At 35.6% G+C, this 17,659-nt stretch overlaps 1 protein-coding gene across 1 annotated transcript in view; it reads left to right on the top strand.

Annotated features, from left to right (window-relative positions):
- PCSK5 (proprotein convertase subtilisin/kexin type 5) overlaps window positions 1-17,659 on the top strand; it is a 451,676-nt gene that overhangs the window by 164,019 nt on the left and 269,998 nt on the right. The window contains exons 6-7 of the mRNA XM_019630362.1: window positions 4,098-4,186; window positions 8,474-8,646. Of these exons, the coding sequence (XP_019485907.1) occupies window positions 4,098-4,186; window positions 8,474-8,646 (262 nt within the window). The remainder of the gene's footprint in view (window positions 1-4,097; window positions 4,187-8,473; window positions 8,647-17,659) is intronic.

Below are 17,659 nucleotides of genomic sequence, written 5' to 3'. Positions count from 1 at the left end.
AAGATAGTGTGAAAGGTCTAATGTACAAGTATGTTTAATTGGGGTTCCGATGGGAGGAACTAGAAAATGATGTGAAAGCAGTTTTCGAAGATGATACCTAAGAATTCTGCACATTTAAACATTAAACTACAGGTTTAGGAATTCCATGAAAGAATGTTTTTAAATGCATATATACAACTTTTTTTTTTAAGGTTATTGGGGTGACAATTGTTAGCAAAGTTTCATAGATTTCAGGTGTACAATTCTGTAATACATCATCTATATATCACATTGTATGTTCACCACCCAGAGTCACTTCTGTTTTCATCCCCATATATTTGATCCCCTTTACCCTCATCTACCACCACCCACTCCCCTTACCCTCTGGTAACCACTAAACTATTCTGTGTCAGTGAGTTTTGTTTCTTCATTTTGCGTTTCTTCTTCTTTTGTTGTTTTCAGTTTTATATACCACGTATCAGTGAAATCTCTACTTTTTCTGAGTTATTTTGCTTCACATTATAATCTCAAGATCTATCCATGTTGTTGTAAATGGCAGTATTTCATCTTTTTTATGGCAGAATAGTATTCCATTGCATATATAATATATATATATATATATATATATATATATATATATATACACACACACACACACACCCCACAACTTCTTTATCCACTCATCTATCAAAGGACATTTCTTAATGAACCTGCATAATAGAAAAGACAAAGAAGATCTGAAAAGCATTCAGAGAGAGCTAGATTGCCAAGATGGCTGATTTCTTACCAGAAATAATGGGAGCCAGCCAACAGTGGAGTGGCATCTTTGAAATGCTGTTAGTCTAGAATTCTGTACCAAAGAAATTATTTTTCAAAAACAACAGTAAAATAAAGTCATTTTCTGAGGCTGCTGAAAGACTTTGGGCTATGAAAAGATTCTCCAACGGGTACATTTATAATAGAATGTTCTTCAGAAAGAAATCAATGATTCCATAAGGAAGTATGAGCTACAGAAGGAAATAAAGCAAATTAATGCATTTTTAAATCTAAACAAACACTGATATTTAAAGTAGTAACAGTCATGGTTAATTTCTAGTGTTAAAAAATCCAGTGACTAGCTGTAATCATGGGGACTCATGTGTCAAGATGTGGGCAATCAGAGTTAGAACATTCTAAAGTCTGTATTGTTTGGAAAAGGTTGAATAAAGTATTGATAACTCTAGACTTTGTGATATTAGGTACCCATGATCAAATACCTAGGATAACCACTAAATAATAGAATGTATAACGTTCAAACTAGTAAATTGGAAAATACACAGAAATGAACATGAATATATTAATAGAGACAGTTACTGTACATGGACTATCAACTTAAAGACAAAGATAGTTAACCTAGCTTGAAAAACAATTACATTCTATTTTTAACAGATACAACTAATATGAACACATAATGTCTGAACATAAAAGGAGCAAACAGGTAAATAAATTAAATATTAACCAGATATTTTTATCTTAGAGCCATAGAGTGTTACTACATATTCATGAATGGTTTGTTTCACTAGATAGATAATAGTCCCACTTTTAATAAAGTAAAAATTCACAGAACTGCAAAGAATATTAAACTCACAATATAATGAACAAGCTTGACATAATGGACTTACAAAGAACAAATGGAAAATATACATCCTTTCGAGCACATGGTACATTTATAAAAATTGATCACATACTTAGCCATTGTGTGAGTCACAAAATTCAAACAGTTGCTTCATAAAAATTATATTCTCGTATCACAAGGTAATCAAGTTATTGATATCAAAAACAGAATTAAACACTCAAGTATATTTGAAATTTTTAAATCATATTTCTAAATAATCTATAGGCCAAAGAATAAACTAGAGCAGAATTAAAAACAGAAACCCAGTAGCACTTGAATTAATTAAAATAGATACAATAAAGTATAAGAACAATGGACTCATAAAAGGAATTTGACATTTGAATAAAAATAACTTACACCATGAAGTAATATGCAGTAAGAGCCTAATGAAGAATCATCATAAATAACTGTTAGGATTAAGGGAAAATTAGTATTTTAGCTTGGGTTTCACAAATGTTTTCTCTTGTAAAAATGTGTCATTTTTCTGTGATTAAAATGGCACAACCAAATATCACAAGGGCAAGATAATTATGAGTACATCAAAATTAAGTGCTGTGTATGACTACCTAAAGTTGCCATAAATAAGATGGTTATGTTCTAAATAACAAATTTGGAAACGTACAAGTATATGTAACAGATATGATTGGAAGGCAATAAGAAATTTGGGCAAAGGGCATGAAAACATTATTCACAAAGCAAGAAATAGAAATAGCTAATAAATATTTGAAAAGATGTACATAATCAGAGGGGCTACAAAGGGAAGCAAAAATGAGATAACATTTTTCATGTCAGATTGTCAAGAATGAAAAACTCATACAAAGGTTATGTACACGGGTTTGTTCAGATTTTACTCTGTTTATATTGTCATTCAACTTGGCTTATGATCTGTCTTTTTTTGTCATGCACAAAAATTTGATGTTTTGTAGTAATATTAACCTTGGAGTCTTTTGGTGTTTGATTATATTACTTTTATCTGTTAATAGTTTGACAGCATATTCTGTACTCTTTGATTCAGTAATTCCACTGCTAGGAATTTGTCCCAAGGCATAAAATTACACACACACACACACACGCACACACACACACACACACACACACACACACACACATACACATACACATACATACACACACATATATACCATTTTGAAAGATTATGTAGTGTAATACCAGGCATTCAAATTATATATAGATTAATAGTTACATAAAAATATTATATGTATATTACTAAGTGGAAAAAGAATATAATATCTCTTTTATGTAAACTTGTGTACCTATCAGTTGTAAGCACTAATTTGTTTTATGATTACACAGACAGTAGTCATATCCCACGACAAGTGTGGTCTGAGGCACCTGTGCTGAAAAATAAAAGGCACCACAATGGAATTTTGGGGCCTGAGTTTTAGTCACTGTTTTGCTGCTTTTGACAGATCTCTTTACAAATCAGTGCCTCCTTCAGTGCCCTCATCTCTAAAAATGAGGGAAGGGAATTGGGCAATGGACTTCAGTGGTAATGACAAGTACACCATAATGGTTGTGTTTGTCAGCCAGGGCAGATGTTAGTCATCAGTCTTAGCATTCTTTCTCTGGACTCAGCCAAAGCTTAGAGTTCTTTTCAGCACACTGTGTTAAACCACTATTTCTAGGCAGATTGTCTGTTACACTTGCAAGTTCTTTGCCATCTTTGGGTAACATGATCTTAGAAATACTTTCAGCTAAAACATTTTTCTGACCAGGGAACATTGTTATTGTAACGAGAAATAACGGAATATCCTTCAGAAAATAATATTTTTTTCTAGTTAGCCCTAGAAAAAAGCAGTAAAAAGTTGAAGTAACTTTTCATAATATATTTTATTAAATAAGATTTTTCAACATGTCATTGGTATAAAACAATTATTAATGGGATATTTCATGTTTTTTTTCATATAAAAATCTTTGAAGTCCAGTGTATATTTACAGCAATCCCATTTTAGATGATAAATTTCCACTGGAGATACTTGATCTGTATTTAAATTTACAGTTTAAAAAGTAGTCTCATACCTACATTTTAAAATTTTCTAATAATTGAATTGAGTACTATTTTTTAAGTTTAAAGTACATTAAATTAAAAATTAAGATGAAGTCACACTAGCCACATTTCAAGTACCCAATAATCATATATGGCTGGTGGTTAGCATATTGGACAGCGGTGGTTTAGCGAATACAAAGAAGCATTCAGTTCCATTTTAGCCTTCAAGGAGATTTTCTGATTGGAAAAGCAAGATATCAAAAATAAATATATCAAGAGTATAATCCAAAACAGTAAAATTAAGTGCTAAAAATTGGACAGACTGTTACTTGGGTAGGAAAAACCCTTAGCTTGTTGCATTCTTCACCACTTGGAAGTCTGAGTGATGGCAATGATGTGTTGAGTTTGTGAGAATGGAGTGTCTTACTTTAGAATGTATGTGTGTTCTCCCTGCAGGCATGGGACCCGCTGTGCTGGAGAAGTGGCAGCCGCAGCAAACAACTCGCACTGTACAGTCGGAATTGCTTTCAACGCCAAGATCGGAGGTATGGGAAACAAACTTACATGGACATAGAAATGAGCCAAGAGCTCTTGTGCTAAATGGTGTTCAGAACCGTTTTGTACTAAAGACAGGCATATGTTTGCACAAGAGTGTTCAACTATTGCTGACAGCAAAATGACTATGTTAACATGTAATCAAATGCAGTTAGAGGCTTCAGAAGCAGTATCCCTAATGTGTTGCAAACCCAAACATTTCTGTTTTTAAACAAGCATGTAAAAATGTTGTCCAATACTGAAAATGGGGTCATTGACATACTGAACTATATAATTGGTGCCTGGGTCAGAAAGCACTAATAATAAAACATCAGGCTATAATATCTCTATGGAAAGAAGTATTTTGAAATTCTGTTAAAGCAGAAAATCTTTTTTTTCTTTTCCTTAGGCTTTACAAAAAGTTCCTTTTAACTGCAGTTAAAATGGTAAATGGTAAAATCTCCTTTTTTAGTCCTATAATGTAGTAAGACTTGCTATCGTTGATAATTCCAAATTATAGATTGGGTTGTCAGAAAAGTCATGACGTATTTTTTCTGTTGTTCATTGCAAAAATGCGTCATGACTTTTCCGACAATCCAATACATACATACACATGCACAAACTCAAATATATTATACATAAGCTTACTACTTACTATAATGATCCAAACATAGCCGTTTAATCCAGGTACTAATAAAAACAAACTCTTACTTTCCTATTTTTAGTCATCTTTATTATTATAGCCTATTGCCATGGCCACATACAATGGGAAGAAGACACTGTAAAAGATGGTACAGATCCTAGTGACTTTGGAAATGTCCCTTGGGGCTTTTTAAAGGGTGTCATATGATGAATGAAGTTCCTGGAACCAGGATGACATTCTTGCTTCCAATACACTCTTTGTTTCCAAATGGTAAATAGAGTTGGATTTAAATAATAATAATGGCAATCCTTTCCAGGATAAATGTAAAGGTCTTATAACATGAAATATTTGGGATGTATAATAACGATGTTAAGAAAAGGTTTTCTGAGACTACCTTGAATGTCAGCTCTCTGGCAATTTGACCTCTTTCTCTCCTTTGTTTCCTGAATTCCCTGAATTTCCTTTATTCCCTGAATTCTTACTGTATGGCAGCTTATTAAGTAGTACTTAGCTGTACTCTGAGAGCACCTGCTGTGTGTCAAGGGGAAGGTTCTTGGAGGAGCTAAGGAAAGGAGATAAAGACTTCCCTGAAGCATCATGAGGATGCTGGAGGCCCCTGCTCTTCTTAAGAAAATCACATGACTATGATGGCTTCCCAGTCAATCCTTCCTGCTGTCCAGGACACACACTGTCTCACATACACAGACACACATCCATGTCCCTGTCATTTCTCTCCAGTGCAAACTCAGCACTCACTGACCTTGAGGAATGAAGAGATGAATATATAAACCTCACAGATAAGCTGTTGGCTGACCTAGCTGAGCAGGACCTCAGTAAAAACACACTAATGTATGACAACGATTCACAAATGTTCCATCATCTAAAAACAAGACCATTCTGAATTATAAATTTAATCTTTTAGACCCAAGGAATGAAGGCTTGCAGTTAAATGAAGAAAAAGCAATCTTTTATCTTTTAAACTTAAGGAAACGAAATTCTTATTTGTCAGTTTTTGATCAAAAATTAATATTACTTCTAGCTATGATTTTATCAAAAATTGTGTGTGTGTGTGTGTGTGTGTGTGTGTGTGTGTGTACACATCACATAAATTACACAATCTAAAAACTGAATTCAGGTTTTGTGTAGATACTCCTGCATATTGGCATTTAGAGATATTGGTTAGTCCAGTGTTTATTTCAGACCTACCAGTACAGGTAAAATAGTTTCATTTTATGCTTTTAAAAAGAAAGTAAGATTAGGAAGTAAAAACCTTTGGTAAAAACCATGCAGGGCCAGCTGAGTGGCGCTTTGGTTAAGAGCTGGCTTGGGATGCCAGCTCTGAGCAGCAGGGCCCTGGTTCGAATCCCACATGAGGGCTACTGACGCTGTGCCCTCTACGGCTAATATGGTGAACAACAGCTTGACCTGGAGCTGGGCTGCTGTGAGTTGCCAGCAACAGCGTAGGCTGCAGCCCCTGCTGCAGTGGGCTGCCATAAACTACCATGAGTGGCCAGCAGCCAGTGTGAGCGGCCGGCAGCCATCGTGAGCTGCCAAGAGCCGCCGTGAGCAGCTGTCCAGAGGCTGGCGACCGATCTGCCTTACCCGGGAAGAGCACAATGATCACAATACCAACATGGGCCAGTGAAGCAACGTACTCCTCAACTAGACTGAAGAACAAAAGGACAGCAACTTGTCTGTTCCCCTCCCCCAATTCCTCAATAATATCTTTTTAAAAAAAACATGCAGATGAGTTTTGAATATTCATGTCAAATGAAAACAAACCAAAGGCTGCTTAGGACCCGGTACATTCAGAGCACCATGCTGGGTATTCTACTCACACAAAAACTGCTGACAAACTTTCTAAATACAGTTTCTGTTTCGTAATTTTTAAAATTATTATTTAACAAAATTCTTTGGAACGCCTGTTCTTTTTTTTTTTAATTGCTGTTAACATTCAATATTATATTAGTTTCAGGTATACAGCATAGTGGTTAGACATTTATATAATTTACGAAATTATCCCTCCAATAAATCTGTCACCATATGTAGTACCTACCTGGCACCATACATAACTATTACATCTTTTTTACTATATTCCCAACCTTTGTTCTTCACATCACCTGTTTATATACATCTGCTTTAAAAATCCAAAAGTCTGGAGGAAAAGACCATCAAGAGATATAACAATCAAATGCAATATCATTAGGAATGCTTTGGGAAATTTAATGTTGATTGGGTATTTATTTCCAATTTTTTGTAAAAAATATTAAAGGATATTGTATCATATCTGTAATGTAACTTAACCCTCCGTTGGGTGCAACTGATCTCACAGATGCATTGCACACAAAGATGGCGCTATGAAATACATCTTTACTGTACTAAGTCACAAACACAACTGGCGATAGGTTGCAGTAGAGGGAGAAGAAATGGAAGCAATGATGCACAATACTTAAGTTAACTGTTAGATATTTGAAAATTTGTGTACAATGAATCTGTGAGATCAGTTGCTCCTGACCAAGGGTTAAAATGGTTCAGACCAATATTTACATTTTTAGATAAAGAAAATGTGGCAAATATTAACAGTTGTTGAGTACTGGCTGCATCAGTATTCATTGTTATTCTGTTTTTCTGTGTTTATAGCTTTTGTAGTTAAAAGTTAAGCACTTTTTAAAGCACAAAGAAGATATAGTTTCTTAAAGAATATTTTTATTTCTACCAGAGTCCCACCTCAAACCACATAGTATCTAAAGCTACCTGATTTGGTGTTTTATTATTTAATCTCCATTTACTGGTAATCAATAAGAACTTGGAATCCTACTAGATAACAGTGTTTTCCAGAAGAGTATATTTGGGCCGTAGAGATATATTTTAAAAATAGTACAGTGCTCAGTGATGGTATTTAGCTTAAGCTGAAGGAGTTGTTACTTAACAATTAGTTGTTGCTGTGCCTCTCCAAAATAAAAGGAAAAAAAAAGGAAAGCCTAGCATTTGATTTATCATTTATTTTTGAGTATTGTGTCTATTTTTGCAAATTATGGTTAATAATAAATTCCTGTCTGTCTGGTGGGAATATACTTAAATGAAGATTAATGACTAAACATTGTTTAATCCCTTTGAGAATTATTTGATGTGTTACATGCACAGAAAGCATTCTCATTTATTACTTGACTTATAAATAATTTGGCAAAGAAGTAATGTATTAAGTTCACATCAGTCTTACAGATTAGGAGATAACATTAAATATGGAGGAAATTAGACCAACCAACTTGGCAGCTTTCCAAGTTTTGTAAGACTCTTAAGGTCAGAATGTTTTATATCAATTATGAACACAAGTGATCTAATGAAGAGAAATTTAGGGGAGATGGATTGCTTGAGGCTGTCTGTCAACTACTCACTTAAGACAGGGATAAAGAGAAGGGAGAGATTGTGGAAATTTAGAAAAAGAGAACAATAGTTGCCTGCAATGTAACTTTCTTTCTGCCCTAGAAAGCTTCAGAAAAGTCTTCACTATCTTTTTCTGGGGAAAATATGCTTACTTAAGTGTTGATTAAGTTTATTATTTCCCCCCGAAATGCATAACTGCAGCAAGCGTTGATTTGTTTGGGAGTCATATAAGCGAAGCCTGTAATGAAGCTACTTCCCTTATTTCTTGAAGGAGTTCGAATGCTGGATGGAGATGTCACGGACATGGTCGAAGCAAAATCAGTTAGCTTCAACCCTCAGCATGTGCACATCTACAGTGCGAGCTGGGGCCCAGATGATGATGGCAAGACTGTAGATGGACCAGCTCCACTCACTCGGCAAGCCTTTGAAAATGGCGTCAGAATGGTAGGTTTCAAACGCACCTCAGCTCATGCCGTGTCGATCAGTGATGATTCTCATGCAGCCATCTATGAAACTGTGGGTCTCAGTCCTCCAGTCTAGAGGAATAGATGGAGCTCATAGGCTGAGCCAGGAGACTGGTTAACTGAAAGAGGTGCTGAATCTTTGGGATTGGATGTTGTGTTTGTTCTGCAAATGAGCTAAATGCTAGAGAGTTTCCTCTGACAAGAGCAGAGGTATATTTGGATGCTTATATTTGTTCAAAGGAAATATATTTATTCATATGTTAATCTTGCATTTGAAGAAATGTGTTCTCAGGACTGTGATTCAGGAAAAGTGGAGATACTGAAACTCTCCAGTTGGTGTTGATAGATCACCCAGCAATGCCCTCTGGAGATCAGTCTTTGGAGTTCCTTCCCCAGTTCCACCTCTGTCCTAGGACAATATTATCTTTATGCTGACTCCCATGTTCCCTAACCAGGCAGCTTAACTTGTGATTTCCTTTGATTTCCTTGATTTCACTAAAAAGTTCATGACTACTCCCCAAAAACTGACTACATAATCTAATGCTAAGACGTGTGTTTCAAATTACAGATCTTTTTTTTTTTTAAATTAAAGTTTATTGGGATGACATTGGTTAGTAAAGTTACATAGGTTTCAGGTGTACAATTCTGTAATACGTCATCTATATACCACATTGTGTATTCACCACCCAGAGGCAGTTCTCCTTCCATCACCATATATTTGATCCCTTTTATCCTCATTTACCACCACCCTCCAACCCCTCTAGCCCTCTGGTAATTACAGATCTTAAAAATCCTGCCTTGTTTTAATTAAATAAAAAATATTTAATTAAATATAAAATAAAGATGCTGTATGCTGGTAATGAAAGCTTATTTTACCATCAAGCCTCAGTTAAAATGTCCTCTCTTCCCAGAAGCCCTCTCACTACTCAAACCAGAATTAAATATGAGCAATTCCTACTATGTACCCTCTATACTTTATATTTTTACTGGTGTTACATATAGTCTTTATCATATTGTGCTTTATATCAGAGCTAGTTTTGTGTGTCTCTTCCTCACTACATTTTAAGTTCCTAGAGAGCAGAACTTGTGCTCCTCCTATCTTTGTGGGCTTTGCAAAACCTATAGAGTCCATTGAACTTTAAAGAATACTCAGTAAATGTTAGTTAAATTTGATTTAATTTGCCATGAACTATGCTAACCACAGCGTTGTTATATATTAGCCCAGATTTTGGAGTGGAATGCATGCAGTTGATTAATCTAACATTGCCCCTGGAGTACCGATAGTAATGATTCTTCACCTTTGTGGGATTCATGTTAGGGTTTTAATCAGAAGACTGAGCTAAGCTGTCACCTGATTACTGTGATAAAGCCTGGGGAGAAAGCTTATGTACTTGTTCTGTATGTACTTCCTAACTCTTGGGTTGTCAGAAAAGTCATGACATATGTTTTCTGTTTTTCGTTGCAAAAATGCTTCTTGACTTTTCCGACAACCCAATAAAAGATAGTTCAGGTTTGGTTAAGACATACTTTCTAGCTCTGTCAATTTTCAGCTACATGAGAGCCCTTTTGAGCTATAGGATAATGTTTTAAATCATTGCCTAGTATTTTTCTTTCAAGGTGTCTGAACACCAAATGAATATACTCTTAAGTAATCTGGTGATTTCATTACCGAAGCTCTGAACTGCAGATTACTATTCTCTCCCTGTGTGCCATCAATGGAATGGTCATTCAAGCTAAATAAATTGAGCTTAGTTCATATTTGATTTTCAAATTGTATGTGTATGGCTCTTAATATAATAAAGAGCAGTCTGGAATGTCTCATGAATAAAATACTTACATTTGTAATACACATAATCTTATGAGTGTACATGTAGAGAGAGTATGCCCATATGTAATAGTTGTCATTGAATCAGATGATATGGACCAATGGTTTTCAATTTTTTTTCTAGCTAGGGAATCTTTCATTCAGTGGAAATCTTAACTGGAAGTTCAATGTGTAAAACAAATAATAAAAGGGGTACTTTGGTGGAAGGAAGAAAGGGTTACGATTAGAAACAAGTTCTTCTGAGAAAGCTGTTCAAACTTATAAGAAGATAATATTTAGAAATAAATAACTTTGAGAAATTTACTCCAAACTCATTATTAATTACAAAAGTAACCCAGGCTTATTATAATAAATCATACTCTAAAATGAAATTAAAAATAGATTTGCCACCCAACTTTGATTTCCCACCCATTGTTGAGAATATGGACTACATCTTTCCATGTTCCTATGTACATTCATATACCAAATGGGGATCGCACACCTCTGCAGGTTGCTGTTTTCACCTAACAGTGCATTATGGGCATCCTTCCAGGGCAATCCATAAAGCTAGAACTCACTTGTTTTAATGTTTCAAAATGTTTGGAGCGTGGAGATACCGTAATTTATTCGGTATTTCACTGAGGATCTTTCAAGGTTTTGATCTAGAAATAAAAGGAGTTTAGTTTTTAAAGAAACCCTTTACTTTTAGAGTTAAGGTAGTAATAACAGTAACGAACCTTAAAAAAAAATATTCTCTAGCTCCTAGCATCACACATCCAATTATGGAAAAGCAGCAGTGACCCACTTAAATGTGATAAGATCAACAGGATAGTGTTTTTATGTGTTCAATAGATAGGCTTCAGACTTAAGCTCAAGTTGAGTTCAGGATCTGTCATTTACTGCTCTCTGACCTGATACAGATCAAATAACCTCTCTGCTTCCATGCCCGCATCTAAAGTAGAGTGATAATAGTACTTACTTACCAGGATATTATGATTGTTAAATAAAGTGATAATGAATGTAAAGCAATTGACACAATACCTGGAACATAATAGGTACTCAAGAAATATATATATATAAATATAAATTTTCCCCCACAGAAGAGAACATGTCCTTCCCAAAAACTTTATATTTCTCAGTCCCCCATAGCTCTCTCCTCTACCCTTATCACACTGTATAGTTCTAGATGATTCCATTGAGTTACCTGTAGTGGTAGATTAAAAATAATATGGTCAAAGTCTGTGTAGACTTCCTGAGTTCTGTAATTTCATTTACTTTGTTCTCCCTATATCTTTACTCGTCTTCAATTACTTGCCCTTAGAAGCACATCTTCAATTTCATTGAGATAACCTCTCAATATCCAAATTCATTTCAGCTATCCATGTTTGTAGTCTTGAATTTCATTTATATTTTCCCAAGGGATGTTTCTCTAAATATCTATGAATATATAATTTAATATTTTTAAAGTGGTATATTTCAATAGTCTTTTCCAGGAAAAGAAACCTTCACTCCTCTGTTATCAGGCATCAAATGAGCTGGTAATTTTTATATTCTTTGAGATTATTCTAATTTGTGTTTTTTATATAATATACATTGTCAAATGTATAGAGAATAATTGGGTAAATATAGAGACAAATTGGATACTTTATGCAAAGTTAGATTATAGAGTGCAATAAAGAAATAAATGATTTATTGGCTGAGTGATTTAAGGAGTGAAGAAATAAATGACAAATAAAATAATTCCTTTAGGTAACTAGGGGAAAAACTGTGTGACAGTTTAAAGTCATTCTGGCCTATTGAGATTTTAACTATATCAGCTACAAAAATATAGGAATTGGAATTTATTTATTCTCTCTATTAAATTTAGTGAGCTCCTACTCCTATACACTGTAGATAAAGGCGTAAAGAAGGCATCTGAGTTTCATATGCAGTATATAAAAGTCACTACATTGTGTTGTAACAACAAGACAGAAAAACATAGAAACAATCAAGACTATTTGAGCAAAGGATAAATGTTATGAATGAAATAAAACTAATGACTGGGAGAGGACAGAACTCCTTATTTAGGAGGACAGAGAATCTTCTTTAAAGAGGTGATACGTGAATGGAGATATACATGATAAAAGGCCAATCGTGAAGAAATATGGAAAGAGTGTTCTGTGCAGAAGGAACAGCCAGAGCAAATCACCCTGAATGGAGAATGGTGTGCACGTGCTCACAGCACAGATGCTAATTTGTGCTTTGGGAGCAACAGGGACAGAGAGTGGGCAGTCGGAGATGGGTTGGAGAGGTAGAAAGGGGCCAGCTCAGCAGGGCTTCCTAAACCATGGAGGCGTTCGCATTTTGTTCTGTGACAGAAAACTGCTGGAGGTTTTCAGCAGAGTACTGGCCTGATGAGATATACAATTTTTAAAGATCACTGCTGTGGAGAGAATGGGCTGTATGTGGGGTGAGGGATGAGAAGGCAAAAGTGGTAGATTAAAATGGTCCAGCAAAGAGTTGATCATGAGTTGGACTAGGGTGGCCGCAAGTCAAGACAACTAGAGAGATCAATGGTAACAGAGAGAGAAGCAAGCATATCAAAAATCTTTCTTGATAGCATATGTATCAAGAAAGATTTTCACAAAGGAAATAAATAAATTTTGCTCAGGGAGTCCAGGTATTGATTGCACCCATTCCTTCTGCTTGCTAATCAAAAAAACGTAGCAAGTATTGGATTTCAGAATGCTCCCTATTTGTTTACTGTAAGATAAGCATTTCGCTCAGTAGAATATAACGCTGTTTTCAAAGACTTTAGCAAAATCAGAATTGATTCTATTTATAGCCCCTGTAGAATTAATGTACCCAAATTGCATTAGAGAAACTATGTTGAAAAAACCATGAAACGATTGACAACTTGCTCTTTCTCCCAAAGATTGCATTGAATTTGATGCTGAGGAGCTATAAAATTAAATGCAATAATTAAAGGTATATAATTTGGGCTGCATGCAATTCCTAATAATAATGATGATGATGCAGCAACATTTAACATTTGCCAGTGTATTATACTATAGTCACTCTGCTAAGCCCTAAAATAGATAACTTTTCATCTTCACAATAAACTCCTAAGATAAGATACTGTATTTGCCGGCGTTTAAGACGATTTTTTGGCGCTGAAAAATATGCCTCCAAGTGGGGGGTCGTCTTATACGCCAGGTACACTTCAGATAGACTGCCCATAGTGCTTGCCCCGTGCCATAGTGGCCTCCCGATGCCCGCCCACTTCATTCCACATACCGTTCAGGCATCAGCAGCGCTGCTGGGTGTATGCTCGGCTGTTATGCGATTTTGCTGTTATGCGATTTTACCACACTCGCAAAATCGCACACAGCCGACCATATAACAAACTCTGTATTTTGAGTGGAAATGTTAGGGGGTCGTCTTATACGCCGAGTCGTCTTATACGCCGGCAAATACGGTACTGTTCTCCCCAATTTTACAGAAAATAGGTATTCAGCATAGCTGAAGAATCAGAACATGGGCCTCAAAGAAATCTAATAAATCATTTTACATGTTGTCATTTCTATGTCATTTCTCACATCTGACCTTCTTTCTTCATTTGTGACCATATACTCTAGCTTTTCTCCTGTTACTATGGTGAATTAATTGTTCATATTCTTCCTTCATCCACCCCCTCCATTTCTTCACTGGATGCCATCTTTTCTCACCTCATCAAAGATAGGGCTCACCCAGTTCTCTTCCTTCATCATCAAAAGCTTCCTCTCAATTGTATTATTGCCACCCACATACGTTCACACTGTTAAACTCCTATCTCAAAAGAGAGAGAGGAGAATCCCTCTCTTGTCTCCTTATATCTTTTCAATTCTGACCTCATTTCTTTTTTTCTTTTTAAAACAAAATTCCTTGAAACCATTGTTCATACTTGCCCTCTACAAGCGCTCTTTTTCCGTTATCTCTTGATGCTACTACATCAGGACTCTGACCCATCAATCCACTGAAGCTGTTCTTGTCAAGGTCACAGTGACCTCCTTAGGTGAAACCCAGTGCACTTGTCTGAACTCCATTAACAATTTTTACTTACAAGGAGGCGTGCCTGGCTCTTCCCATCCACATTATAGCACACATATCCCCCCCCAACATGTCAGAACCCCTTCTTGCCAATTATTAGTCCTCCCTTTATTATGTTTACTTGTTGATTGATTTTCTTCTCCAGAAAGGCCCAGAATTTGACTGTTTTGTTCTCTATGTATTCCAAGTACCCAAAACAATGTCTGTTTAGTGAGTGAGTAAACAAATATATGAATGAATGTGTGAATGACTTCCATGCCAGTTTGCTCCATAAACTGAATAAATTTACTAAGGAACATACCTGCATTGTTTCTGATTAATAGTTTGGAAACAAGTTATTAACATGCATGGTATTGTGTGGTGATTAATGTACCCAGAATGAATTCAGACTCTCCAGTGTATTCTAATACTTTCTTACCATGTTAAGTTCATTAGCCCCTCTAAGGATCAGTTTGTTCCTCTATAAAATGGAGCTAAATGTCATAATTACATTTTAGGACTGTTGTGAAGATTATTTGATTAAAGCCTGTAAAATATAAAGCAGAGTTCCTGGAACATAGTAAAGTCTCCTACCATGTTACAAATCTTAGTCATTATCACCACTGAAAAGGCAATGGTTATAAACGTAAAATACTGACCAATCATACAAAATGCTATAAAATGTCTAGATTGTTCAAAATCTCTGGGTTTAATCAATTCCATATTGCTGAATGATCCTTAGGGAAGGTAAATGTATAATCTTGAGATTATTAATGAGGAATGGCCAAACTAAATGGGACAAAATATCCAAGAGGGTATTTTTTAAAGTTTATTCCATAACACTAATTAATAAAATGCGAAAGGGAGGCGGACAGAGGAATTTTGCTGTCAAATATGCTTGAGAAACACCACTTATTATGTGCTCCCTTTGGAAATCTAAAAGTATGTTAAAGGCACTGAGAACTCCTGCAGTAAAGAAATGTGTTTAACTTTATTTAATCAATGTTTTAAACTTTAACCACACAGAAGCTATTATTTTCATGACTTTGTTTGAATTTCTGTTAAATTTAATTTTATTTTAAATAATTTGGAGCTACTTTATGAAAATCCAGTTACACTCATTATACCTTTAGCGTCCTAACATTAGAACTTGGAATAATTTTAATGGTCGAGTCGTTTTTACCAACCTTTCTGTATGTATTTATTTACTTGTGGATGTTACTACCACTCACCCATTCTCTCTTCTTAGAAATTGTGATTTCGTCTTTTCCTATCCTGGTCATCCAATAAGTTTTTCTTTACTGCTTTCTAAAAGTCTATGGAATCTGCCCTCCTGTCCTCACAGTTAGAACCAGCATCTCTCATATAGGCTTTGGCAGTCGCGTGCTTCCAAAACTTCCATCCTCCCAGCTTGAGCTTCAGCTTTCAAATCAGCATGAACACTTGCAGCCAAAAAAGTATTTCTTATATGTAAATCTTGTCATTTGTCTTCACTTCAAAACTCATCACTGCTTCCTGCGACCAGCAAGGAGCATTCTAAGCCTTTTAGGAGGGAACATAAGTCTCTCACAATTTTGCCAGGGGTCTCAGAACCAAAATCTTTCTTATCATCTTAGGAAAAGACAGTTGAAAAGTTGCTCTCATTCAGACTGACACAATTCCACTTACCATGGTGATCCTTTGGCCTGGCTCCTTGGTATGGCTGGCAAGGACTTCCCTCAGGGGCAACTCTTGGCCTCATCTACCCAGGCAGCTCTAAATTGGAAAACAATTTTATATAATGAGTGAATCAATTGACAGTGTTTCAGATATAGGTGACCCAAGGTTTGGTGTCAGAATAAGAAGCAAGTTGCCTAAAGTTTTATTTGACAGATTCTTTATTCATTCATTTGTGGTTGTATTCAGGAGACCTTCACTGGGTGATTATAATATTCCAGGCACTTTGCTAGGTGACAGTGAAAGATGAATAACACTCAGCACTTCTCTTTGGGGAGCTCACCGTGTAATGATGAATAAATGTTCTGAATAAAGTGCAAGCAAACTCCCAAAGTCCTTTCAGGGAATAGAATTGATAAACAGTAAGAAGGACAGACTAAGCAGCACACAATAACAAAACGTATTGTGTGCAGCCTCATTGCCTTGCAGTCATTGCCTTTGACCCATTTGGGTTATTAAACGTTAATAATACTTGGTGCATTTTATATTCAGCAGCAGGCATCTAATGCACTCACAGTATTTTACGATTTTTTGTTAAGTGTGTTTAATACTATCCTTTAGAAAATGAGAATATATAAAACTTTGGAGTCAAATCTTTTCCTTTTCCCATAATCAGAAAACCTTATTTTAAGGTTATCAGTACTTCCCTTATTATTTTACTCAAAAACCATTTCTTAAGTACCCACTACATAACAAATACTGGCTTGGCATTTATCCTAATCTTTATCTGGTGAAATCATGTACCTCATTGAGATATTATATGAACACAGCTTATAGACTCTGCTTTGCCATTTTCTCTACAAGTAAACTTTCAATTTCAGGTCATTTTTCTTTGAGCTTTTTAGGCTTTGGGATTAAAGCATTCAGATGAATTCAACACAGAACCAATGTTAAGGATGTGGAACAAAAGTAGGTGAAATCAGAATCGCTGGCCCCTAATCTCCTTTTCGGAACTGTGTCCTTTATTCTATCTTCACTCTGCTCTTCTATTTAGGGGTCCAGTTGAAAACAGGGCATTTGATGAATATCTATTGGCACATGCCTGGCTGTTGAGTCTCTTGTGAAGTCTCTGGTTAGTATATCCCCTTCTCATCATCAATTTCCTTTCAATTTACCAGATTTTTACAACTAATTGGATATTTGGAATATTTGCTGAAAGTACAAGGTTGCTTTGCAATCACACGTTGTCCCTTACACACACACAGACGTACACACACACACACACACACAGACGTACACAGATGTACACACAGACACACACACACACACACACTTACACACTTCTCCACCCTTAAATTAAAGGCATATGTTCACCAGGATGGGAGAGAAAGGGTATAATGAGCTTGTATATTAAAAGCAGTTATAATAATCATAATAAAATTAACCAATTCCACTTGGGAGGGATATGTTTTTATCTGATATACAC

This window comes from Hipposideros armiger, unplaced genomic scaffold, assembly GCF_001890085.2.
Source record: "Hipposideros armiger isolate ML-2016 unplaced genomic scaffold, ASM189008v1 scaffold_903, whole genome shotgun sequence".
Taxonomy (NCBI): domain Eukaryota; kingdom Metazoa; phylum Chordata; class Mammalia; order Chiroptera; family Hipposideridae; genus Hipposideros; species Hipposideros armiger.
The sequence above is the reverse complement of the archived record's forward strand: the minus strand, read 5'-3'. Positions and strand labels throughout refer to the sequence as shown.